Source organism: Mytilus edulis, chromosome 9 (assembly GCF_963676685.1).
Source record: "Mytilus edulis chromosome 9, xbMytEdul2.2, whole genome shotgun sequence".
In the NCBI taxonomy this organism is placed as follows: domain Eukaryota; kingdom Metazoa; phylum Mollusca; class Bivalvia; order Mytilida; family Mytilidae; genus Mytilus; species Mytilus edulis.
This window is the reverse complement of record NC_092352.1, coordinates 19,414,629-19,439,861: the sequence shown is the minus strand read 5'-3', so window position 1 is coordinate 19,439,861 and position 25,233 is coordinate 19,414,629. Positions and strand designations below refer to the sequence as shown.

General features: G+C 33.0%; 2 protein-coding genes across 3 annotated transcripts in view; one reads left to right on the top strand and one right to left on the bottom strand.

Moving 5' to 3' along the window:
• The window catches only part of LOC139489603 (E3 ubiquitin-protein ligase RBBP6-like), a 37,883-nt gene extending 27,296 nt beyond the window's left edge, over positions 1–10,587 (bottom strand). The window contains exons 1-4 of one of the 2 annotated variants that reach the window (XM_071276201.1): positions 10,444–10,587; positions 5,416–5,614; positions 2,122–2,221; positions 1,417–1,444 (exon numbers count right to left, since the gene is read on the bottom strand). In XM_071276201.1, coding sequence (XP_071132302.1) covers positions 1,417–1,444; positions 2,122–2,221; positions 5,416–5,581 — 294 coding nt within the window. In that variant the 5' untranslated portion in view covers positions 5,582–5,614; positions 10,444–10,587. Of the gene's footprint in view, positions 1–1,416; positions 1,445–2,121; positions 2,222–5,415; positions 5,615–8,067; positions 8,333–10,443 lie in introns of those variants that run through there. The other variant, XM_071276202.1, reaches the window with a different exon arrangement.
• A 7,126-nt stretch (positions 10,588–17,713) lies between these two features.
• Positions 17,714–25,233, top strand: part of LOC139487778 (probable helicase with zinc finger domain) — a 67,300-nt gene continuing 59,780 nt past the window's right edge. The window contains exon 1 of the mRNA XM_071272856.1: positions 17,714–17,791. The gene's annotated coding sequence lies outside the window, so the exon portion shown is untranslated. The remainder of the gene's footprint in view (positions 17,792–25,233) is intronic.

The window sequence follows — 25,233 nt, the reverse complement described above, 5'->3', positions numbered from 1 at the left end:
TTAGTACAAATTCGATAAAGACAATTTATTTTGGAAGATTGCTATTTCGGCTGTTAACATTATTTTAAAAAGTTCTTCTGTTCGTAAATTACCATAAACATAACAGCAATCAATCGTTTACCCCCAAAAAATCAGATTTAACCGACAGAAAGAGTATAATCACCTTTAAATGCAATTTTACTTGTAAAGATTTGATATTAAAAAGTTCAAACTACCTAATTGCATAGATTTCTTATTCAACCCTTCTTTATACTAGTTCAAAATACAGCTATCAGCAGATTTAAATAAGCCCTGGGAAAAATCAGTTATTTTTTTTTGTTAGGATTAAACTACTTCAACCCATGCCATCCTCTTCATAAAATGTATCAATAGCTAACCAATCAAAGGGAATTTTGCTAATTAAGGGGAAATAATCCTACGGATATACAATAATTACTGCTAGGAATTATAACATTGGTAACAAGTCAATAAACATACATATTGGTTATCAAAATACAAATATAATATGATAAATTGACATTTAATGAGAAATGTACATAGCATAGATTTGCATGGTAGCAGTTTGCCAAAATATACATAGTATTATAGGTGTTAAACAAACTTCAATCATTCATGATTATTTGTGTTTTGTTCCAGATTAATCTGAACAATGATTTTTATTACAAACAGATAACATCATTTCAACTGACTGATGTGTAATCAGATAGCTCAAACCATATTCAAGTCAACAAGTTCAAATTAAATAAATCAATGCATATCTACAACCATGAAATATTGGAATCATTGAATAAAAGTAGTTCAATAACATACTGCACAATATCAAAACTACGGGCTTTATGATGATAAAGTTAAAACTAATAATTTTATGTATATGTCATTATCTCATGTATGTGTAAAAATGTATTTGGGATAAAATATCAATGAAAAAAAAACTTCAAAAATAAGTTAATTTAAAACTTCAAAGACTAAAATAGGGGCAATTCTGTTTTCAAAACAAAACTAGGACAAACCAATTTTTACATCATTTGGTCTCTGATGGAGAGTTGTCTCATTGGCAATCATAAACACCTTCTTATTTATATATTCTTTATCAAGAGGATAGAAAGCGCATTGGCATGTTATCAAAAAGTATGTCACAGCTAATTTAAAATGGAATTAAGACTACATACTGTTTATATCCCTTCTTACAGATATAATATGTTAGGTTAATGTTTACATAATTAAACTTTGTATTTATATCAAAACACAAGTTAATTCATAACAGATATCTATCATAACAAACAACATATATATCTGAAAAGTAATTGTACATGATTTATACACAATACAATCAAACTTCATGACATAATACTGCAACCCCTTTGAAAACCCATATTTAACCCCAATACTATACCACTATAAAAATAAATAACATACTGGCTTTGGATCTTCTATATAGGCCTTCCTGCAAAAGAAATAAAGTAATGATTTAATGTTCTTAAATTGAAACAAAAATAATACATTATTACCAATAGAATTGAGAAAGGAAATGGTGAATATGTCAAAGCGACAACCACCCGACCATAGAGCAAACAACAGCCGAAGGCAACCAATGGGTCTTCAATGTAGCGAGAATTCCCGCACCCGTAGGTGTCCTTCAGCTGGCCCCTAAAATATGCATAATAGTACAGTGATAATGGACGTCATTTACCAAGCATCTTATATCTTACAGGCTTTATTCACACAGAATTTTTTTTTTAGGTGAGGCCACAAAAAAATAATCATCTGTTTCCTGTCTCCTACCATTATAAAATAGGGTCGTTTTAATTTATTTTTATTACAAATTGTATTAATTGCGTATTAGCAAAATACAGAAAATGTTAATGTTTTCCTAGAGTTTGTGCATGTTGTACATCTGTTACTTTGTGCTTGTGTTTATAGAAGTTTATAATTTCCAATGGTTTAACAAATTCTGCACTCTGCTTTTTTTCAAGAAGACATAGCTCGACATACTGGGGTAAACTAGAATGTACTTAAATAATCAAAACCAAAGCCAATTCAAGCTTTCAAATTACTGAATTGTGAAGTTTTGGAAATGTAAGAGCCAATAGACAAAAACTTTGACACACAAACTATACTTACAAAGTTTTAGGTCCTTTTGATTTTGGAGCATCAGATTTAGGTATCCTGGCTACAATCACAGAGGCATTCTTTGGAATCATTTCATCTTCATCTTTGTATGCTGAAAAGTTTAATGAATTTACATGAAAAACAAGAGGATAACTTTTTTAATAAAAACAAGAGGCTCTCAAGAGCCTGAATCGCTCACCTTAATTCTTTTGGTTAAATCTCTCATCAATAATTATTTTGGCTTTTCAATTTATTTAAATGTTTTTTGGATCGTCCTATTTTCTTCAAAAGCCAAAAAAAATAATCATTTTCTCCTATGTTCTATTTTAGCCATAGGAGCTATGTTTCTTGACATACAAGGAAATAAAATATAAAATTTATACTAGATACTCTGAAACTCATTTAGCCTAAGTTTGGCTGAAATTGATACAGCAGTTTCAAAGGAGCAGATTTTTTAAAGTAAGTCAACATGATGAACAAATTGTGAAAAAAGTCTTTAAAGGGCAATAACTCCTTAAGGGGTCAATTGACAATTTTGGTCAAATTGACTTAATTGAAGATCTTACTTTGCTGAACATTATTGCTGTTTACAGTTTATTTCTATCTATAATTATATTCAAGATAATAAACAAAATAGCAAAATTTCCTTAAAATTATCAATTCAAGGGCAGCAACCCAACAACAGGTTGTCTGATTCATCTGAAAATTTCAGGGCAGATAGAAATAAACCTGATAAACAATATTACCCCATGTCAGATTTGCTCTAAATGCTTTGGTTTTTGAGTTATAAGCCAAAAACTGCATTTGACCCCTATGTTCTATTTTTAGCAATGGCGACCATGTTTGTTGATAGATCATAACTTCGGATACAATTTACAAACTAGATACCCTAAGGAACATTCAGTTAAAGTTTGGAAGTATTTGGCCCAGTAGTTTCAGAGGAGAAGATTTTTGTAAAAGATAACTAAGATTTACAAAAAATGGTTAAAAATTGACTATAAAGGGCAATAACTCCTACAGGGGTCAACTGACCATTTCCGTCATGTTGACTTATTTGTAAATCTTACTTTGCTGAACATTATTCCTGTTTACAGTTTATCTCTATCTATAATAATATTCAAGATAATAACCAAAAACAGCAAAATTTCCTTAAAATTACCAATTCAGGGGCAGCAACCCAACAACAGGTTGTCTGATTCATCTGAAAATTTCAGGACAGATAGATCTTGACCTGATAAACAATATTACCCCATGTCAGATTTGCTCTAAATGCTTTGGTTTTTGAGTTATAAGCCAAAAACTGCATTTGACCCCTATGTTCTATTTTTAGCAATGGCGACCATGTTTGTTGATAGATCATAACTTCGGATACAATTTACAAACTAGATACCCTAAGGAACATTCAATTAAAGTTTGGAAGTATTTGGCCCAGTAGTTTCAGAGGAGAAGATTTTTGTAAAAGATTACTAAGATTTACGAAAAATGGTTAAAAATTGACTATAAAGGGCAATAACTCCTAAAGGGGTCAACTGACCATTTCCGTCATGTTGACTTATTTGTAAATCTTACTTTGCTGAACATTATTCCTGTTTACAGTTTATTTCTATCTATAATAATATTCAAGATAATAACCAAAAACAGCAAAATTTCCTTAAAATTACCAATTCAGGGGCAGCAACCCAACAACGGGTTGTCTGATTCATCTGAAAATTTCAGGGCAGATAGATCTTGACCTGATAAACAATATTACCCCATGTCAGATTTGCTCTAAATGCTTTGGTTTTTGAGTTATAAGCCAAAAACTGCATTTGACCCCTATGTTCTATTTTTAGCAATGGCGACCATGTTTGTTGATAGATCAAAACTTCGGATACAATTTATAAATTAGATACCCTAAGGAACATTCAGTTAAAGTTTGAAAGTTTTTGGCCCAGTAGTTTCAGAGGAGAAGATTCTTGAAATAGTTTACGACGACAGACGACGACAGACGCCAAGTGATGGCATAAGCTCACTTGTCCCTTCGGGACAGGTGAGCTAAAAAAGAGGAATGGTCACTGTAATCTTCTACCCACACCTAGACTTAGGAAATATAAAAAGTATACTTAATGTTCTAATCACAGGATTTTTCAAGACCAGTGTCTCAAAGTTTGGTGTACACAAATGAAAAATTTAAAAAGACACTTTCATTGAAATAAACTAAATATTCTTTCCTCCTGTAGCTTTCTATATATATAATATAATATATTAGTTAGCTGATTTGGTGGGGGGTTATATTAAGGCCTATACCAAAAACACATTTTTTTGGGGGTCCAATGGCTTTCCATAGTTTCAAAGATTTCAACTGTCAGATGTACATTATGTATGACACCTGTAGAAAGTGCTACTACACATATTGCAAAATTCATGCCTAAGGCTAGTCACTGCCTGTCTGTCAAGTTATTACTTAAATATGCAGCTACAGGAAGGACTACTCCTGCTCACCCCTGATCACCTATCTTTGCTTTCTTTTCACCAATTAGCAGGAGCAGCAAGGTAAATCTCATTTGCATATTTTCCAAAATTGCAATATTTACAAATAACATATATATTAAGACATTTTCATAAAACAATTCAGCATGGTAAGAGTTAATTTTCACAAAATTCAATGAAAACCTGCAAATTTCAATTGGTTTGTGGGATTAGAAAATGGAGTGCATAAGAAGACAACAATGATTAATTAAAATTTTAAAGTTTGTTTTAACAAATAATTGATACAACTTCAATATTTAGTTAGTTGGACCTTGCGCTCTAATGATTCCATGTTTCCCTTACTGGTTGATGAAATCCTTAAACCTAATAAATTAGTGTAATATTTGGGACTTTGCAATTTCATACAAGACCCTGTTCACACTTGAACATGTTGATTGTTTTTAACTAGATCTGTTCACTTGGGAACAGTTTTAGCCCAATGTGAGTGCTTTGAATTGATCTTGAATCAATGTAAACTAAAACACCAAAAGAGGTACATTATACATTGAAGTTTAGTTTTAATCGATCTAAAGTGAATTGATCTAACTTTCAATGAGAATGCAGATATCAATCTAAACAAGTATGATTCAAACGAAAATAATTTGTGTACATATTTTTTTTTGGGTCAATTCTGAAATGCTGTTACATATAATGTACAACTTACGAGTTTGTGGTTACAGTTATATTGGTGTTTTTTCCCCCAAGAAATCCTCTTAATAAGTATATAGAAAGTGAGACAGCAAATGAAGTGACAAGTTTGAATAATAATACTACCAGTATCACCATGATCATATGTACCTTTAGCATTCAATGCATTTATGATGAGTAAATCCATATCTGTATCATTTAACTTCTTCCTGTGCATGATGGACTCCTTCAGATCTCTTACAGAAATATGTAAGCCATCAAAAGTGATGGAATCAAAGTCCAAACTATTCTTAAACTTGTAATGAATACAAGCCATGATGGAAGTGGGTTACAGCTTCAAATGGAAAATCTGAAAAAATAAAGGATGTTATTTGAGAAATGGAGTTATACAAATTGTGACACATCACTTGCATACAAATCATCAAATGATCTAAATACCAACTAAGGCAACTTCCTCTACATGCTGTTTCATTGTACATGTACACATTTTCTTATTACATGTAGTAACACTGCCTTAGGTAGCTACATTGTGACATGAGGTCAAACATTGAAAATAAAATGGATGGTTAATAGTGTTCATGTACAATGATGTATTCAAAATATTTCGGAACTTGGTGTGATTTTAATGTACAGGCTATGTGTTTTAAGAAACCTCACAAAGATTGTGAAGGTCAGGCACCACTGCACATTTCGACTAGAAATTATGTATAGAGGGACAAATGTAAGCGCCCAAGTGGTGCACCATAGTTTTAACTTCATAATTATTTATAATATCGTAAATTGGATTTCCAATCTTGTTTTGTTGCCATATGTGTGTACAAAACTGTGTTGCATTCCCTCCAATGAAAGGATATAAACAAATGAAGTTCAATTAATTCTCAATGTCATATTAGATATTTATGAAAATGAAAAGAGAACTTATGTCCATAGATAAACTATTCACCTAAGTTTCATGAGAATTGCTGAAACCATTTATTGTCCAAAAACGGGAAAATCCCCCCTTTTTAATGAATAAAACCCCATTACTCAGAAACGTAAAATGTTAAAGTTACAACATTCTTAAGGGAGCTTACATCTATAGATGTAAACAATTCACCAAAAGCATTTTGAGTTTTTGTCTGAAAACTGGAAAATCCCCCTTTTTTATGATAACATAAAATCTAAAATTTATAAAAATAGAAAGGGAGCTCATGTCAATAAATATAAACAATTCACCACAATTTCTTGCAAGTTGGTGAAAGCATTCTTGAGTAATTGTCCGAAACTGGAAAATCCCGATATTTTTAATGAATAAAAAACTCGGAAACGTAAAATCTAAAATTTATTAAAAAATGAAAGAGAGCTCACGTCAAAAGATATAAACAATTCACCAAAGTTTTATGCAAATTGGTTAAAATGTTTTTGAGTAAATGTCCAACATGATGACGACGGACAGACAGACAACAGTATACCATAAATGTCCTGTAAACGGACGTATAAAAACTTATCTTTTTAGTAGATATCCAGATCAAACTGTAAACATGGTGAAGTCAATTTAATAATGTTCAGCTTTTCTAAAGAAAAAAAAAACGTTTGTCTTTGAATTTCTTTAAATATTAATAAAAATTGAAAATATTTGCTGACAAAAGCAACTATGATGAACAAAAAGGGCCTTTATTTTGATTTTGACGGTCTGACAAAGTGAAGTGAAGGAGTGAAAAGTGACTTAATCTCCCCAGTTGCCTGCTAGCGTTAGCCTGTAAAGTGCGTAATTACAGAATCAAATACTAATTGGCACATGGACTATTAGTGACAATAAAACACATTTTTGACAAGGTTTATTTTCTATAAAAGATTTTTTTTTATGTACGCCTGTCATACATCCATGACATGTATTTGGTTAGTAAAAATCAACCATTGCCTTACCTGAGCAAGTCAGGTAATAACGGGGTGAGGGAAGCATGAAATGTGTGACGCAGGATGGCTGGTAGCTGAATAAATTTTAAACCGATTTTTTTATCTTGTCTAAAAGATGCGTTACATTCTTTGCCTTCCATTAACCAATTGAACTTCTTTAAATTTCGTAATGCCACGACTCAGTGATGAAAATCGCAATCAAGCCATCGGTATGTTACAGACATGAATGAGTCAGCGTGCTGTTTCAAGACATTCTAATGTAAGCAACTCAGCAATCAGTTGTTTATTTCAATGCAACAGATTAACAGGAACAGTAAAAGATCATCCGAGACCCAGCCATCCACAAGTAACAATGCCCCAGCAACAAAATGCCATCAGACTACATCATTTGCGGAATGGATTCACGACGGCAACGCCAACCGCAAAACAAACTACTGGACGCATGGCAGAGCAATAAATGCTAACACAGTATCCCTTATCCTGAGATGTCGTCAAATTCCCTGCAGGAGATCCTATAAAGGAATGATTTTGACTCCACACTATAGACGAAATCGACAGCAATGGACCAGGCAACAACTGCAGCAGCAGAGAAACTGGAATCGTGTGGTGTTTTCCAATGAATCATGGTCCAATGTAAGTTTTGCAGACAGAAGAACAAGAATATACAAAGAAAATGAATGTTACCCAGATAACTGTGATTGAACGTGACAAATTTGGTGGCGGAGGTGTAATGGTATGGGGCGCTTTTAACACAAATTTTCGGACACGGTTGGTTATTGTCAATGGCACATTAACAGCTAGACCCTATATTGATGAAATTTTGCAGCCAGTTGTCGTTCTAAAGCTACGATGTCATAGACAGTTAAATCAATTGTCATTCCAACATGATAATGCACGTGCACATACCGTTAGGTTGACTCGAAACTTTTTGAATTTGAATGGAGTAGATGTTCTGGAATAGCTTGATCTTTCACCACTTAAATCCTATTGAACACATATGGGATGAGCTGGACAGCTGTTCTCGTCTGAATCTGACGACTACCACGGCTGAAAATGGTATCGCATTACAACAGATATCATATGGCAAAACATCCCCCGCAAAACAGTCAGAAACCTTTGTCAATCAATCATGAATGCGAACAAGATAAAAAGCTGTCCTACGGAACAACAGTGGCCACACCTGATACTGAAGATTCAAAACCAGACTGTAAGTGTGCATGGTTTGTACCTCATTACTTTGACATGAAACATTATGTCATAGCTTTCTCAATTGACAGTCAATTTTGTCTTAAATGTTGAAAGATTGATTAAATATTCATATGTACCATGAATTTGTGTAATATATACTAGAAAAAAAAAAAGAAACGATACCCAATTTTTTTACATAATAATTTTTATTAACAAAAAAAATGTATTGCAACTAGTTGTATATTCGAAAACAGTCATAAGTCTGTAGGTTACTGCACTTTTGTTTTTGTTTTACAAAATAATAACGTCATTTTAGCGTATTTTTGATTTTTGAGTGGAACCACATTTATGTCGTCCGAACACGGGTCTTAAATTAAATGAGGGTGATTCAATATCCGGTCAACACAGGTAAACAAAAGGTAATTGAAGGTGACATCCAAAAAAGCCGTTTTCAAATGCCACGTCTAGGTCAAAATGACCATGATAGAGCAGTGGGAATGGTACAAGCAGGTATGCCCCATATTGACGTTGCACACAATTTTGGTGTTTCCAAATTGACAATAAATAGATAAATGAGTTGTTCAACACAGACTGGGTCCTATAATGACAGACGACTTATGGGACGTCCAAGAGAAACGACGTTATGCCAAGACCGTCGAATAAGATTCACTCACCTCTGGGGTCGGTTTTTGCCAGCAACATTTACCGCAAGACAAACACCAGGGAGACATAATCCAAGGATATCGGCCCAAACTGTACGCAATAGGCTAAGAGAGGTTGTTTTGAGTTCATGACGTCCAGTAGAAGGAGCCATTCTAAAACAGCGCCATCGATCTGCGCGGCTATGTTAGGCAAATGCACGTTTGTATTGGAACCGTGTCAGGTGGCAAAACATCATTTTTAGTGACGAGTCCAGATTTCGCTTACATAGAAGTGATGGAAGAATGAGAGTGTACAGACGTCAAAATGAACGCTCTGCAGATGCATGTGTGCATGAATGTGATTGCTTTGGTGGTGGTGGTGTGATGGTTTGGGCAGGAATCACACATTGTGGAGGCACTAACTTGAAGTTCATAAATGGAAGTCTTACTGGATTTCATAATCGTTACGAAATTCTTTCTCCAATTGTACAACCATTTATTGCAAGGCATGGGAATCGGCATACTTTTCAACAGGACAATGCTAGGTGCCAAGTGTATGCACACAATATCTTGGGCAGAATAACATAGACATTCTTCTAGGACCAGCTTTATCGCCAGATCTATCACCCATTGAACATTTATGGGATGAACTTGACAAACACATACGCAGACATCACCATCCACCCATATCAGTCAACCAGCTACGAGCTGCCTTGGTGGAAGAGTGGAATAACATTCCACAAGCATTTATTCAGCGTTTGATTGGACCAATGCGTCGGAAATTGCCTGCTGTTATCAACTCAAAGAGGTGGCCATACGAGATATTAACTTTTCAACTTTTGTTTTTTTCAAAGACATCTTCAAACAGTCTGTGCAATAAGGAATGATTTGATATTTACTTAACTGTTATCTTTGATACGTTTGTATGCTTTTATGTTATTGTTCCATAAAATACAAAACTCAAAAAACATTGTTGAAAATAAAATAGATATTTTTGATAAAAATCTGGGTATCGTTTCTTTTTGTGGCTATATTATTCATTTAATTTGATAAAATCTGATTTAGTTTGGTGTTGTGTTTCGTAAGTCAGTCAGTATACAAAAACATATAATCTGACCATAACTTTTGTACTGCCTACTGCCGAACTGGTTATAAAAAAACATCAGCCGAACAGGTATTTGTCTATTTTTCTTTATGATTATTTCAGTAGTTTATTGATTCAAAATTGATGCACCCGTCTCTTGACTGTAGTTGTACTTAGGCAGGAACTGTTACAAGGAGCAGTACATTTCCCATTGTATTGCTAGAAATCATTTGAGAGGTATGTTACTTTTCTTAGCCATGTAAATTTGGCTAAAAAATAAATAAGTTTAAACCTGAACATACAACTTATCGTGACACGCCGTTCTGATTAATCCGTTAAGATTGAGCCTATAGTGTAAAAAAAACTTACATGTATCGTATAAACACAGCCAATAAGTTCTAATTCTAAAAAAAGTCGTGACATTCACATTGTGTTAGCCTTGCATATGGCGTCATTCTGGAAAATCCTCTCGTATATTCTCGTGAAACATCGTTGGACACAGTATTTAGTGGATTGGATCTGAGGACGGATATTTGATCTGGTATATCTAAAGTACCAAAAACATGGGAAGGTCTATTTAAACAGGACAGATAAAACCCGGACAGAGTTTTTCGATACGTTTTTATCTGTAACTTTTGTTTAACTCCTCATATTGTTAAAGAATATTGCATAAGAAAAAATGCATCCAATTTAGGAGCAAGAGTTGAATTAGGAAGATTGCCTATAGAATGTTTTATTAAAACACAAACCCTTTTATATTTAGCTAGACTATATAATAATAATATTAATCCATTGTTAAAGGAAGCTTTTTCTCTAGCACAGTCTCTAGATTTGACAGGAACTTACTCATGGTATACATATGCTAAAAATATTGTTAAAGAGACTAAAGTTGACCTTAATATTCTTTCTACTTGTAAGGACATAAAAGATGTAAATAAAATAAAAAACGATATAAAGTTAAAAATGAAAAATAGATATGATTTAATTCAAAATAAATTTCAAAACATCGATAATAAAAGTAAATTTTTTCTCTATAAAAAACTTAAAAAAGATTACAAACTAGAATATTATCTAAATACATCTAATTTTCAGATAAGGAGATTAATCACTAAATTTAGAATAAGTGATCACTCCCTCTTGATTGAAAAGGGGAGATATTTTAAAATCCCAAGAGAGGAACGTCTTTGCCATAAATGTAAAATACTAGAGGATGAGAAACATTTTTTACTATCTTGTGAGTATAATAAAACTCTAAGAAATGACTTTTTTCATCACATATGTACAGAAAATAAGAACTTTAATAATTTAAATGAAGAAGAAAAAATTCATTATTTACTAAATCCATCATCGCCTTTACAAACAAATAAGTTAGGATCCTTCTTGAAAAAGTCATTAGAACTGAGGGCAGGGGACTCTTAACAACTTGTTTGTTGTTATAAATTTTAATGCTGTTGATATTTTGTATGTTTAATATGTATGTATATATGTTTATTGTGTTTATTGTATTAATATATGTTGGTCACAAACTGTAAAGTTTATATGACAATAAAATATTTGATTTGATTTGATTTGTTAAAATTTAAATTGAATAATAAAGAACAGGGTATTTAAAAAATTAACAAGTTAAAAAAAATCTGCCAGGACAGTTATCTATGGTTATATTTTAAGAAAAAAATGGCTAAAATTGCCAAGAAAAGTTTACTTATAATTGAAATATTTTCTACAAAACAACTGTCTGGCATAATATTTTTAAACTATTGTAAAGTTTATGGAATATTAATTTTAAAAAACTATAATTTTTATTTTCCTTCATCTTTTAAAGGTAAAAAATCTACTAGGACAGTTCGTGTGACCTTTAATTTACATCCAAGGTCAAAGGTCACCGAGTGCAAAATATTTTTACGCTGCAATTTCAAGCTTACATATTAAGAAAACTATAAGAGTTTGCTGAATACATACTGTGTATAAATTTTCCCCTCGACGAGCTCTACATTTTATACATTAAGCTAAAAAATGTCCGACCGTCTGTTCAAAACTTACAATGAAATAATTTCTTTAAAGTATAGTTTTGTGTGTTTATCTTTTGAAAGGTAACAGATAGCAACCTACTATAAACTGCAAAAATGAACTGTATTTTAAGACCTTCAATTTGAGGTCAATGTCAGGTCATGATGAAATTTTACCTTGACCTTCAAAGTGTACTATGACCTTGACCTTGTGACATTTGAAAGGTCAAGTGGTCCTGGGTTGAATGGTGGTAGTCCTATGTCTCTACGACTTCCGGTTCTCAAGTTTGTTATTGTATCAAATTTTTGATGATTCATTGTGACCTTGATGAACTTTGGAATTGTCCCAATTTTTTTGTACAATGTTGTCCTTTAAGTGCATATCATTTATCACTTAGCAGATTTGAGATATCTGCTGTAGTTTCAGAGATAATTTAGTTTGAAGTTTTGCAAGCGGAGGCATGTATTTTTGAACCAACAGCAGGTTGAAATTTTATGAAATTGAAGAGTTTAACATGATTATATGTTTGACCAAAATACCAAAAACATTCAATGAAAAAAAAAACCACCAAATAAACAATTTGAAATTTTCATGTTTCATAACTTCTATTTAGGTAGCAACCATTTGATTTTCGGGGGGGGGGGGGGGGGGGGGGGGCTATGGATTTTTTTCCGGACAAGCTTTTGTACCAAAAAATGGGTTGGGTGGGGTCAATGAGTGCAAAAAAATAAACTTTCTTTTAAGATAAGGTTGTTGTATATCAAATGAAAGGTCATAACGTGTACATTTCAAATATAAAATTCCTGACCTCCAAAAATGAGTTGGATGGGGTTATTAAGTGCAAAAATCAAACTTTCTAGAACATGACGTTGTCGCATATCATCAAGTCTTGAAAGATCATCAAGTCTATGTTACATATGTAGGACTCTAAAGTGTAGGCGGATGAGGTCATTAAGTGTACAAAGCGAAAAGTTTCAAACGGTATGCTTGTCGTATATCAAACGAAAGGTCGTGCAAAGTACATTACGAAAACATCCCTTTTACAGGAAAGACCTGGGGCCGTGTCAATGAAAGTATCCTAGGATATGTCCTAAGATATGTCTTAGGACATTATTTAGGATGGTCTTAGGACGTGTCTGAGACATGTCTTAGGATGTAAAACAAAGCTGTCTCAGGACAGTCCTAACTACGATGGTCATAAGACCATCCTAACACATTTATTTTATTGAAAAAAATATGGAGAGATTTCTATGACATAGATTTTATTGTAATTTAGAACCTATATGTAAAGATAGGGAGGATGACTCTTATATTGAAAACAATTAACGTAAAATTAAAGTTAAAGTTATAACGTAATACTAATAAATACGTTATTAAATATGATAAAAGATATAAATAAATTTAATGCGAAAACAAAGGTAAATAGTAACAAAACCTAGTTAAATGCGACAGTCGTGCAGCAATTATAGTAAACTAGTTTTGTACTTAGGTCCACTCGATTTCATTACATGTTTCGAATCAGGATTATTAAAAAAGAAGTAATTTTGTCTCCATATTTAAATTAATATTGGACCGTTTTGATAAGTCGAAAAAAATGTTGCTTATGATGATAATATTTTTTGGGCTTAAGCACAGCATAATTTAATGTAATACAATTGAATCTTTAACAAATATTGAAAAATATTTTGTTTTATTAATTTAATTCTAATAACAGTATATGATAGTTTAATATTGTATTGGTATTTTTAGTATTGAGTTTATGCCATATTTGTTGTTTTTATTACGGTTTAGGACATTGTAACCTTTAGAACTATCCTAAGACACCTATTTGTATATCCTAACTTTAGGACCAAATTTAGGACATATCTTATTTTAGGAGACTTTCGTTAACCTGAGAGTCTGACTCAGGACTAAGACGTGTCCTAAGACCATCCTAAGACATGTCCTAGTCCTAGGACAGCTTCGTTGACTCGGCCCCAGATTTAGATTCAATAGTTTATTAAAGTATCACCACATACAACATGATTAAAACAAGATACAATTATAAAATTAATTATACAGTAAACATAGTTAAAACAATTAAATAAATGTATGTGCCATTCTTAAAAGAATTATGAGAGACTATTAAAATACAAATAATACTTATTCATTTTATAAAATACTACAAATACAGTAGTTAATGATATAAAATACCGTTTCTCCTTGTTAAAATGTTATTGCAGGTTTTGGCAACAATATTACAAATATTGGTATTTTTAAACATATACATAAATTTTTCTTCATCAGACAAGTTTAAAAACATATCATTATGACACAATATATCAATAAAAAGAGCATGTCTTAGATCTTTATACAAGGGACAATTTAAAAGTACACGTTTTTCATCCTCTAAAATATTGCAGTTAAAACAGACTCTTTCGTCTAGATTTTTCCTTTCATATCGACCAGTTTCAATTTTTAATGGTGCTACACCACATCTAAACTTTGAAAAAGCACTACGATGGCGCTGTGGCATTTTCTGTAGCAAATATTGCTCAGTGTTATAAGTATGTTTAAAAAGTTTATATGTTCTCAATTTACAACCGGTACTATATGAAAAAATTCTTGTACACCAGTCTTTTTTATATTTATCAAACATTTTCTCTTCTAACTGAGATATACTATAACTATCAAGAAAATTTTCATTTATTTTACAATATCTTTCAAAATCAAAGGATTTCAACATCTCCATAACTTTGTAGCACCAATTCTTTAATTTACAACTACCTTTCATCACTGACCATTTAAAAACTTTATAATTAATTCTATTATTGTCCATTTTTGTACATTTAGACCAGTGTCTGAAAATATTTATCCACTGTTTAACACATGGTGGTTTCCAGCCCATGTCACCTGACACAGCATCGTTTGGGGTATATTTACAACTGACACGATCGATTGAATTGATCAACCGTGGCCTGATCGTATTGGTTGGATACGATTGAGCCGATGCACCTAATCAATTGAAGTAATTGAATCGATTGAGTTGATCAACAAGGGCCTGATCGTATTGATTGCGGGATACGACTGCTCCGATTGTGCACCTAGTAAATTGAAGTAAGTCGATCGATTGGGTTGTACATCTGTGACACGATCGGTACCCCATAGTAAATTTGATTAATAAAATTGATTGAGGTAATAAAATGTGACACGGATTTAAAAAAGAAAACTAACCTTTGTATGAAAGAAAATCCTAATCTCTTTCATTTTGGCTTGGCCTATATTTATTACATCTTATTTGAGGGAATTGCTATAAATTGATTAAAACAATTTCTGCATCTCAATATATTATTTTCTTTTCATTTTCAAAAAAACACAAACTATTTCTTCTCTTTTCACATGCAAGATCCTAAATCACATGATCTGCAGTAGTATTGCAAAACATCTTGACACCCACTGCATCCAAAACGACACTCAACATGGATGTAGAAAGAACCGTTCTTGCGAATCACAACTGACCCTACAATACAGGACTTGGCTAAGAATACAGATCTCGGCGAACAAACTGTCCTTATCTTGCTTAATTTTTCTAAAGCATTCGATAAATTCCCCCATGAGAGACTACTGTACAAAGCGGAGTACTATATGATATCAGCAGGCCAACCAATGGATTAGACACTTTCTAAGCTCCAGAAATCAGAGAGTCGTTGTGAATGGTAAAACACCTCACACTGCACCTGTCCAATCAGGAGTTCCAAATGGCAGTGTACTTAGACCACCCATGTTCCTTCTGTTTATCAACGACTTTCCGCTGACAGTTCGTTCATTTGCAGATGGTCGTAGATGACTGTACTGTGCAGAAGGATCCAAAATGATGCAGACTCAAATATACTATAAGAAGACGTCATGAACAACTTGCTGAGATGGGAATCTGATTGGCAACTGAAATTCCATCCCAGCAAATGCCAACTCCTACGCGTAAACAATAAGCGCAATCAGCATCCCACAAGTTACAACATTCATGGGCATAATTTAGAATTGGTTGACTCAGCAAAATACCTAGGCGTAATAATCCATAAAACCATTATTTGGAACACATAGAGAGCATAGCTAAAAATGCAAATTCAACCAGGGCTTTTATCCAAAGAAATATCAGTTCAGCACTGTATGCAACACAACGCTAGTTAGACCACTACTTGAGTAAGTATGATCAGTTTAACATACATAAAACTTGAACATGTGCAAGGAATATAAGCCTGATTTGTAATGAGCGACTACCAACAAACCAACAGTGTTACATCAATGCTAAATACTCTAGAGTATTTACCACAAACCGAGAGAAGGACCGAATGCAAAGCAGTAATGATAAACAGAATAGTGCATGGCCGCGTAGCAATACCAAAGCTAGAGCCACAAAATACATTATCGGTATCTAGATTTTTGCCTTAAAAAGAAAAATAATAGAACACAAGACACAACATAGAAAACTAAATTAAGACTAGGCAACACGAACCCGACCAAAAACTTGGGGTGATCTCAGATGCTCCGGAAGGGTAGGCAGATCCTGCTCCACATGTAAATTTCATTATGAATTATCAAGTTTTGTTTGCAATAAAAAAAAATGAAGAAAAAAAGCGGTAGGGGCAAAAATTCGTAATTTGCTCCGATTCCTGTGTCACTTTTACATGATGTTAATATCTGACATCAACTTCCAATCATAGTTTATAAAATGGTTGTATTGAATTAATTATTACTTACAGATGGTGGTATTCTGATTTTCTGCTGTCATATTCTCTTGACTGCTCATCTTCCTTCATCTCTGAATCCCTGTCGCTCTCTGGCTCTCTGCCGGTGCTTTGATGTCTTCAGATGGTTCCAATCTTCACCAGATGTTTCGACCCTGTACCATTACATCCTCCGGTTAGCGGGTCACGGTAGAGGTGGCCAAACCTCTACTCATCAGCACTCGGCTTCCAGCTCAGATCATCTCGGCGATGCTATAACCAGCAAGATGAAGCTCTGCTGCTGCTGAACAGTTATGTCCGCCAAATTTCATAGTTTCAGTTTGACTGAATTTCCGTCAACTGACACCATGTTTTTTTTTTATCATTATTTAATATATTCCGTAAATCAATATCCAATTATCCAACTCAGTACATAGTCATCAGACACACAAGGACTTGAGTGTTTTATCTTGAAATGTTTTTTGTTCAATCACTAAGAAACTAATTTTGAACGGCTATTTTTTTTAAATAGCAATATTTGATTTTTTTTCTTGAACTCATATTGATGTTAATTTGTCATTGCTTTTGGAAGAATTTACAAGGTAATTAACAAATTCTGTTGTCGTTAGGGAATCACTTATAGTTGTGATAAAGTGTAAATATATATATATCTCTGCATGTCCATGGCAAGGATTTATGTCCCGATGATAAACAATAACATCTTTGAGACATTATAATATTAATAGAAAACTTTTATAGAAAGTTACAGGTAACTAGATAAATGGCTCTGGAATACTGGAAAATCAAGTTTTTGTTGGAAACTACAAGAGGATTCAACATTTCCCTTATTTATGTACTATTCTCAGATTTCTTTTGCTAAATTCTGAGTGTTTAAAACGGAAACGACACGTGGTTGGATCCACCTCCGAGGTAATTCGAATCCGCGTCTTTTTCCCGCGAGATTTCCCATTGCACCGATAATGACATGGCGCAGGAAGTTGAAACTGGTTGGTTTACAAACAACACGTATTAGAGTCGCATGCTTTTGTTTGTTTACATTCTATTATTTTTTTCCTGCAAGATAAATTCTTTGAGACTTTTTCGAAGCAGTCACCAACTTTAAACATAATGTCATTAGATAATTACAGATATGACCTGTCAAAGTTTACCTTTCACTTGTGCGATCTTCCCACATTATTTACATTTATAAACATTATAATAAAGTCATTAAAATTCAGTTTGTCGTAATATTGATCAAAGTATTAGCTGTATAATTTTTTTGGTTGAATTCGGTAGTACTGATCATGAGTTTATAGGGATGTCTAATGACCACTAGTGACCCTGAAATTGACATTGATGATTGAAGGACATTGATCTTGCATGTAGATGTGACACCAGTTACAACATATGTTGATAGCAGTTTTTTTTTATTTGCACACATCTTTGTAGGAATGATTCAGTTAAAAAGCATTTATATCATGGCAGAGAAATGAATTGAAGTAGGTAATGAAGGGAAAATGGTACTTTCACAATACTACGTCAATAGACAGCTTTCATATACGTGCGCTTTTATAAACATTTCCAATGTCAGAATAATAATGTTAATATATCACAGAACCAATTGACGTTGAATAACCATTGGTTTAGTTGTAAAACTCATTCATTTAAAAAACCTCAATATTGGTCTAAAAGCAGAGTACCTGTTCAAATGTGACAGATTCTCATACATTTGTAAAGGTCTATATTCCTTACATTTCATGTGTATATGTGTAATGAATCTTGCACCAGGAGACTGCACCTTAAAATATAGGATTTAGGATACCAATGTTAACAATTATAAAATAATGCTGGGGATATCACATGCCTTCTTCATGGAGACTTCAGAGTCTGTTTATTGTTTCATGGCAGTACTATTCATCATCAGAAAACCTTCTTCGCTCGGAACACTTGCAAGTCTGTCAGTGACATCCTCTACTAACAATATCAGGTTTTCATTTGACTACAAATGTATATATATTACTTAATGCTCTCCCCTGACAAAAAACCTAGAATGCCACACTGTTTTTACTTAACCCCACAAAGGACTAACTAAAGACATTCAAGCAAGCTTGTTTCTTCATTACAATTGTTTTAAGTGTAAGTCAAATTACTTTACTAAAATGACTGGTTTTAAGATATTCAAGTGTTCAGATTTACTGTTGGCATTACATTATATTGTATCTTAAATTTGCACTTTACATGATGTTATTATCTGTCAATCAGACATCAACTTCCAGGCATACATGTAGTTTATAAAATGGTTGTATTGACCAGTTATGTCTGCCAAATTTAATTTTTTGATGTGGTTGTACATTGTATATTGGTATCACCTTGTTGCATACCTGCCAACTTTCACGATTTAGGCGTGTACTACCTGATTTTGACTCTTTGACATGATTGCACGATCTTGATCATGGAAAACCCTCTAAAACACTATTTTGTGAAAAATTACACGAAAAAATATGATTGTTCTCGATTTTGAACTGTTCCCAAGGGAAGACAATTGTGATCAGCCAATCAAATTCTGTGTTTCTCATGATCAAATTAATAAGCCAATCAAAAACGTTTTCTCTCAAGTTTATTCTAACATGCTAGATTTTGAACTTGTGTTGTTTTCCTCTGAATGTTACGTCAGTTAGTCAGAATTGTAAAATCGTGAATATGGCAGGTGGATTTTCATTTTCGACGTCGAAGTAAGGCGTCAAAGAAAAAAAATATGATAGCCTTTCAAGACCTCATAATTATTTGGACTATCAAAGCCAGGGCTGCCAAAAATGCGTGAGACTCACACATGTTCATGCTTTTTTGCAGCAGTATCCTTGGATCTATTTTTTTCCTCCTTGATCTTTTCTATTTTGGCCAAATCTCACGAATTTGCTTAATGAAAATTAATTTGGCAGAACTGCTATACATGTGTCAATGAAAACTATATGGCAATCGTATCCCTCAGAGCATTCTGCTCTTTGATTATTCAAAATGTATGATTTTACAGGTAATTAAAATCAAAGGTACATAAAACTACAGGTAAATGAAGGGGCGCACTACGTTTGCGCGCATTTGGGGATTAAAATGTTTTATGTTTGCGCGCAGCTTTTGATTACATTTGCGTGCATTCATTTTACAGGTGAACTCAGGTAAAAATATAAATAAAAATTAAATCAAATTGTTATTGAATATATTTTTTTGTATTTTCATAGTAAATATGACTATCAATTATTAATTTTGAAAATATTTCTTAATTCAAATTATATGTTATTGTTCGTATTGAATTATAATATAAGTTATATGGTTCGCTACTGACCCCTTACAGATCCATAGAGGGTTAGTAAAATCCATAGGGGGTGAGGCCGGAGGCCGAGTCCCCTATCAATTTTATTCACCCTCTATGGATCCGTAGGTCAGTAGTTAACCGTATAACGAATTCATCGGACGCTGGACTTTTTCTGCGACGTTTTGTTGAAAAATAAACAATGAAACACAACAACATTAATAGATGACGTCGCCATTAACGCGTCATGAACCCCATACGGTCTCATAGGGGGTCACCACCTGACGGCATTTAACCAATCACAACGTGATAATTCATCTGTGGTCCGATAAACCCAATTATAAAGTGATCATTATAAACTCCGTAGTATAGCTTAGTCATATGAAACCTCAAATTAAAAAAATATATGCATATATATGTTTTTTAAAACTAAATGGATAGTTTTCATTATACAACTAATGTACATATACTTTTTTTCTGAGGAAAATTCTTTAATTTGTCCACATTTAGAAGAAGTTTACTTATTTTTAATTGCTTGCTGCAGGATGCAATTTGCCGACATATTTTCCGTATGCATAGTGACCTAAGTTCTGACCCTCCTCGTAAAAATCCGGTGATAGCAATAAGCATGCATCTGTCATTAAAATAAACAATTACCTGACCCATGCTTTTTGTTGATTATTTACTATAAGGTGACAATCAGTAAACTTCGTTTTCAAAACACGGCATTTAATGAGTAGCCATATTTGTTAAATCATAACAGACAGATAGAAAATATTTCAGGATGAAAAGTGTTTCAACTAATAGTGTTCGTTTTTAAAATTAGTAAAGTTACACCAAGGTACAAACATGGAGTTTCAGCACGTACCGACATGCAAAGTAATGAATTTATCAATACTTTTACCTTTATTAAAGATTCATCTGTATATAATAATATTTCTAGGATTTAGTGCTTGTGCATAATAAAATGGACTTATCTTGCTCGAAATCCCACTTCCACCTCATCGTTGGTGAACAGGGGACTAAGACTAACGGAATGAGTACTTATACTTGTAAATAGTTGAACAAATTATAAATAAATAAGTATTATTACCTGTATTTTACCTGAGTTTACCTGTGAAAAAATGCGCGCAATTGTAATCAAAAGCTGTGCGCAAACGTAATGATTTTTGCGCGCAAATGTAATGGTAATGCGAGCAAACGTAATGCACCGAAATGAAGTTACATGGGTCTTTTTACCTATCACCTGGCATTGCTAGGTGTGAAAATTTTATTACTAAAACAACAGCCTCCAATAAAAGTTGACAGTACATGAGTTGTAAAAAAATTGATATAAGAAGACTCCCTTAAACAATAAATTATTTCCTGTCTATATCTATTTAACTGTGAGATAAAAACCTTTTTCATGCTGGAAATGGAAATTTGAAGCAGGGACAAAAAGTTTTTATCTTTTACTATAATATTATGTACACATTAATCAATGTAGATCCCTGTTTGAATTTACAATAGAAGTAGAAATGAAAGGATTAAAAATGATTTGAACACTTTCTATATAAATTAATTATTAATTGTAATTATAATTGACCAAGTAGATAGTGGTTTTTATAGTAATGACCACTCAAAATTTCAATCCACCAGTATTTGCCAGTATTTCCCGGTAAATACCGGTATTTACCACTGGCATGGTCAATACCAGTATTGACCACTTTTTTGCCAACCTTACTGATAAAGGTCCTTCTCTGCATAATTTTAAATTTGAAAGTCAACAATCATTTAATATCCTTACACAAGAAAATAAATCCTGGTTTTCTAGGTACATTGTTCATATTTTCTACTGTTATAATAACTAGAATCATTATGATCCAAATAAACTAAAGAAAAGGCTTGTAAGCTCATCATACTAATATGACACTTTTTCTGGACCACAAAACAGCACGTGCAAAATACGTTGCAAAGAATTGTAACCTTTGAAATTGTTGTCGTGCACTAAAACCCCCATTGAACTTTCAAAAGTTGGCAGGTATGTTGTAGTCGTCGTCAGCGTTGTCCGAAGACACTTGGTTTCCGGACAATAACTTTAGTATAAGTAAATAGAAAGCTATGAAATTTGAACACAAGGTTTATAACCACAAAAGGAAGATTTGGGGTTGTTGTCTTAACAGTTTTGGAAAATGGGGCCAAATAAGTATTTTTCTAGTTTCCAGACAATACCTTATGGAACGGTGTATGGATCTCTCTGAAATTAGACCATCAGGTTCCATACCAGAAAGGGATAGTTATGATTGGCTTACGGGGGGGGGGGGGGGGGGGGGGGGTTTATGGCTCAAACTGTTTTTGAATTAGGGGCAAAAAAGAAGGAAAAAGAAGGGTGTCCTGGTTAATTAATTCTAAAATGACGTGTTTCTTTCGCTTTATGAATAAATCCATGCTCTAAATCCAATAATTTGTTTTGCACATGTGTATATTGACTACTGCAGAATGATGAATTTTATCAAATTAGCATGCATTTAATATATTTCATTAACTTGAAACCCTTCCAAACTCTTAACTGATGTACATTGTAGTTTAAACATGGGTAGGCATTATATTCGTGTTATTTTAGCCCTCATTTTCGCTTGGGAAAAAATAATCACAAATATAAAGCCAACCCATGTTAAAACTACAATAAAGTATAGCTGGCATCAATTATTTCTTAAGTAAAATTTTGATTACTTCCCTTACACTGCTTTTAAATTATTACATGGATAATTATGGTTGCAAACTTCATTGGAAATTAGAATAGAGATTTGACCAGCTGGGGAGGGGGGGGGGTCAATTTGCAACAGCATGGTGTATTGCACTAGAGCAAAAAAATTGAATAGAAATTCAAATTATATAACCAATTCTAAGTTCTTTACTATACTTATTCTGTATCTGACAGAAATCTTATATGTGTCAAATATTTAATTACAATCCAAATTCAGACCTGTTTCAAGCGCGAATATTGTGTCCATTTTTGCCCCAACTGTTCAGGGTTTGACCTCTGCAGTCGTATCCAGCTGTGCTCGGCGAAGTAATTTATTCAGTTTGAATTTCCGTTAAAACTGGCACCATGTTTTTTATAATTGTTTAATATTTTCAATGAATTTATATCCAGGTATAGTCTTTATTGAATAAATTCCAAAATTGGACAAATTTTACATGTCTTTAAACTTTGCTTTATACGAAAATCAACGGATGTGTATTGTTTATTTTGCAAATACATGTATTATTAGCTCACCTGGCCCGAAGGGCCAAGTGAGCTTTTCTCATCACTTGGCGTCCGTCGTCCGTCGTCCGTCGTCGTCCGTCGTCCGTCGTCGTCCGTCGTCCGTCGTCGTCCGTCGTCGTCGTCCGTCGTCGTTAACTTTTACAAAAATCTTCTCCTCTGAAACTACTGGGCCAAATCAAACCAAACTCGGCCACAATCATCATTGGGGTATCTAGTTTAAAAAATGTGTGGCGTGACCCGGTCAACCAACCAAGATGGCCGCCACGGCTAAAAATAGAACATAGGGGTAAAATGCAGTTTTTGGCTTATAACTCAAAAACCAAAGCATTTTGAGGAAATCTGACAGGGGATAAAAATGTTTATCAGGTCAAGAACTATCTGCCCTGAAATTTTCAGATGAATCGGTCAATCGGTTGTTGGGTTGCTGCCCCTGAATTGGTAATTTTGAAGAAATTTTGCTGTTTTTGGTTATTATCTTGAATATTATTATAGTTAGAGATAAACTGTAAACAGCAATAATGTTCAGCAAAGTAAGATCTACAAATAAGTCAACATGACCTAAATGGTCAATTGACCCCTTAAGGAGTTATTGCCCTTTATAGTCAATTTTTAACAATTTTCATTAATTTGGTAAATTTATGTAAATTTTTACCAAATATAGTTCTCTGTTACTAATGGGCAAAGTTCATGATAGATATAATTGTAAGAAGCAAAATCGTTCAGTAAAGTAAGAACTTCAAACACATCACCATCACCAAAATACAATTTTGTCATGAATCCATTTGTGTCCTTTGTTTAATATGCACATAGACCAAGGTGAGCGACACAGGCTCTTTAGAGCCTCTAGTTACATATATAATAGTGTTTACTGTACATATTTTAACGTGATCAAAGACCATAACTGGACACTTCAATGATGAGTTTATCCTAAAATACCTGTTTGTAGATGGACTTGTCTATGATAAGCAAATGGTTTAAACTCCACCCAGTCAAGTAATACATGTATAAATCAAGTAATAAACTTTGGAAAGCATGAATCCCCAATTTTGAATGCAAACTCATGGACAAGTAAATTGTAGCTCAAATGGTCTAAATATATTTTTCTGTCACCAAAAGTTTAATGTAAAAAAATGTTTTGATTAGTTTATGTAAATAATGACATAAAAACACTTTTTGTAAGTTATGGGTACTTTTACATTAGTTCTAAATTGGAGTAGGGGAATTGGTGTTCTGACCCCTGAAATGACTGATCAATAAATCATCATGGAGTTTTCAGTAATTCACTCAATTTTCAGACTTATCTAATGTCATGACTATGGTAAATTCAGTACTATTCATACAATTAATGTACTGTTACGTTTATGATTGTCAAATAGCTTTCATTTACCTACAGGTACGAAACAGCAACATATTGAATGATCTAAAAAGTAACTGTAAAAACAGTCCTTAATTGACAACTAGAAAAAATCTGAAAAAAAATAACTAAAAATTCTAACAAGACTTCATATTTTTAGTTTCAGACATTTAATATGTTGTTATGATCAAAATGACTGTTTAAAATTTTAAACCTTATTTCATTTACTATTGAAAAACAGCAATTTCAAAAAATGTATTAATCCTGAAGGTCAAAGTATTTGATAACAACCTTTAAAATGAAATTAGAAAGAAGCAGCATGAATAGTTTGTCAAATTGACAACAGAAATATAAATGTTGAACATCAATTTGATTTGTTAACTGACAGAAGTGCCATGAAATATTTTTCCAAACCTAGATTGAAACTAAATCAAAATATAAAACAAAAATGCTTGACATTGAACAATAGTCAAAACAAACCAACATTACTGTCTAATACTGAGTTAATTTGCATGTACCATGTCTGCATGAACATTTG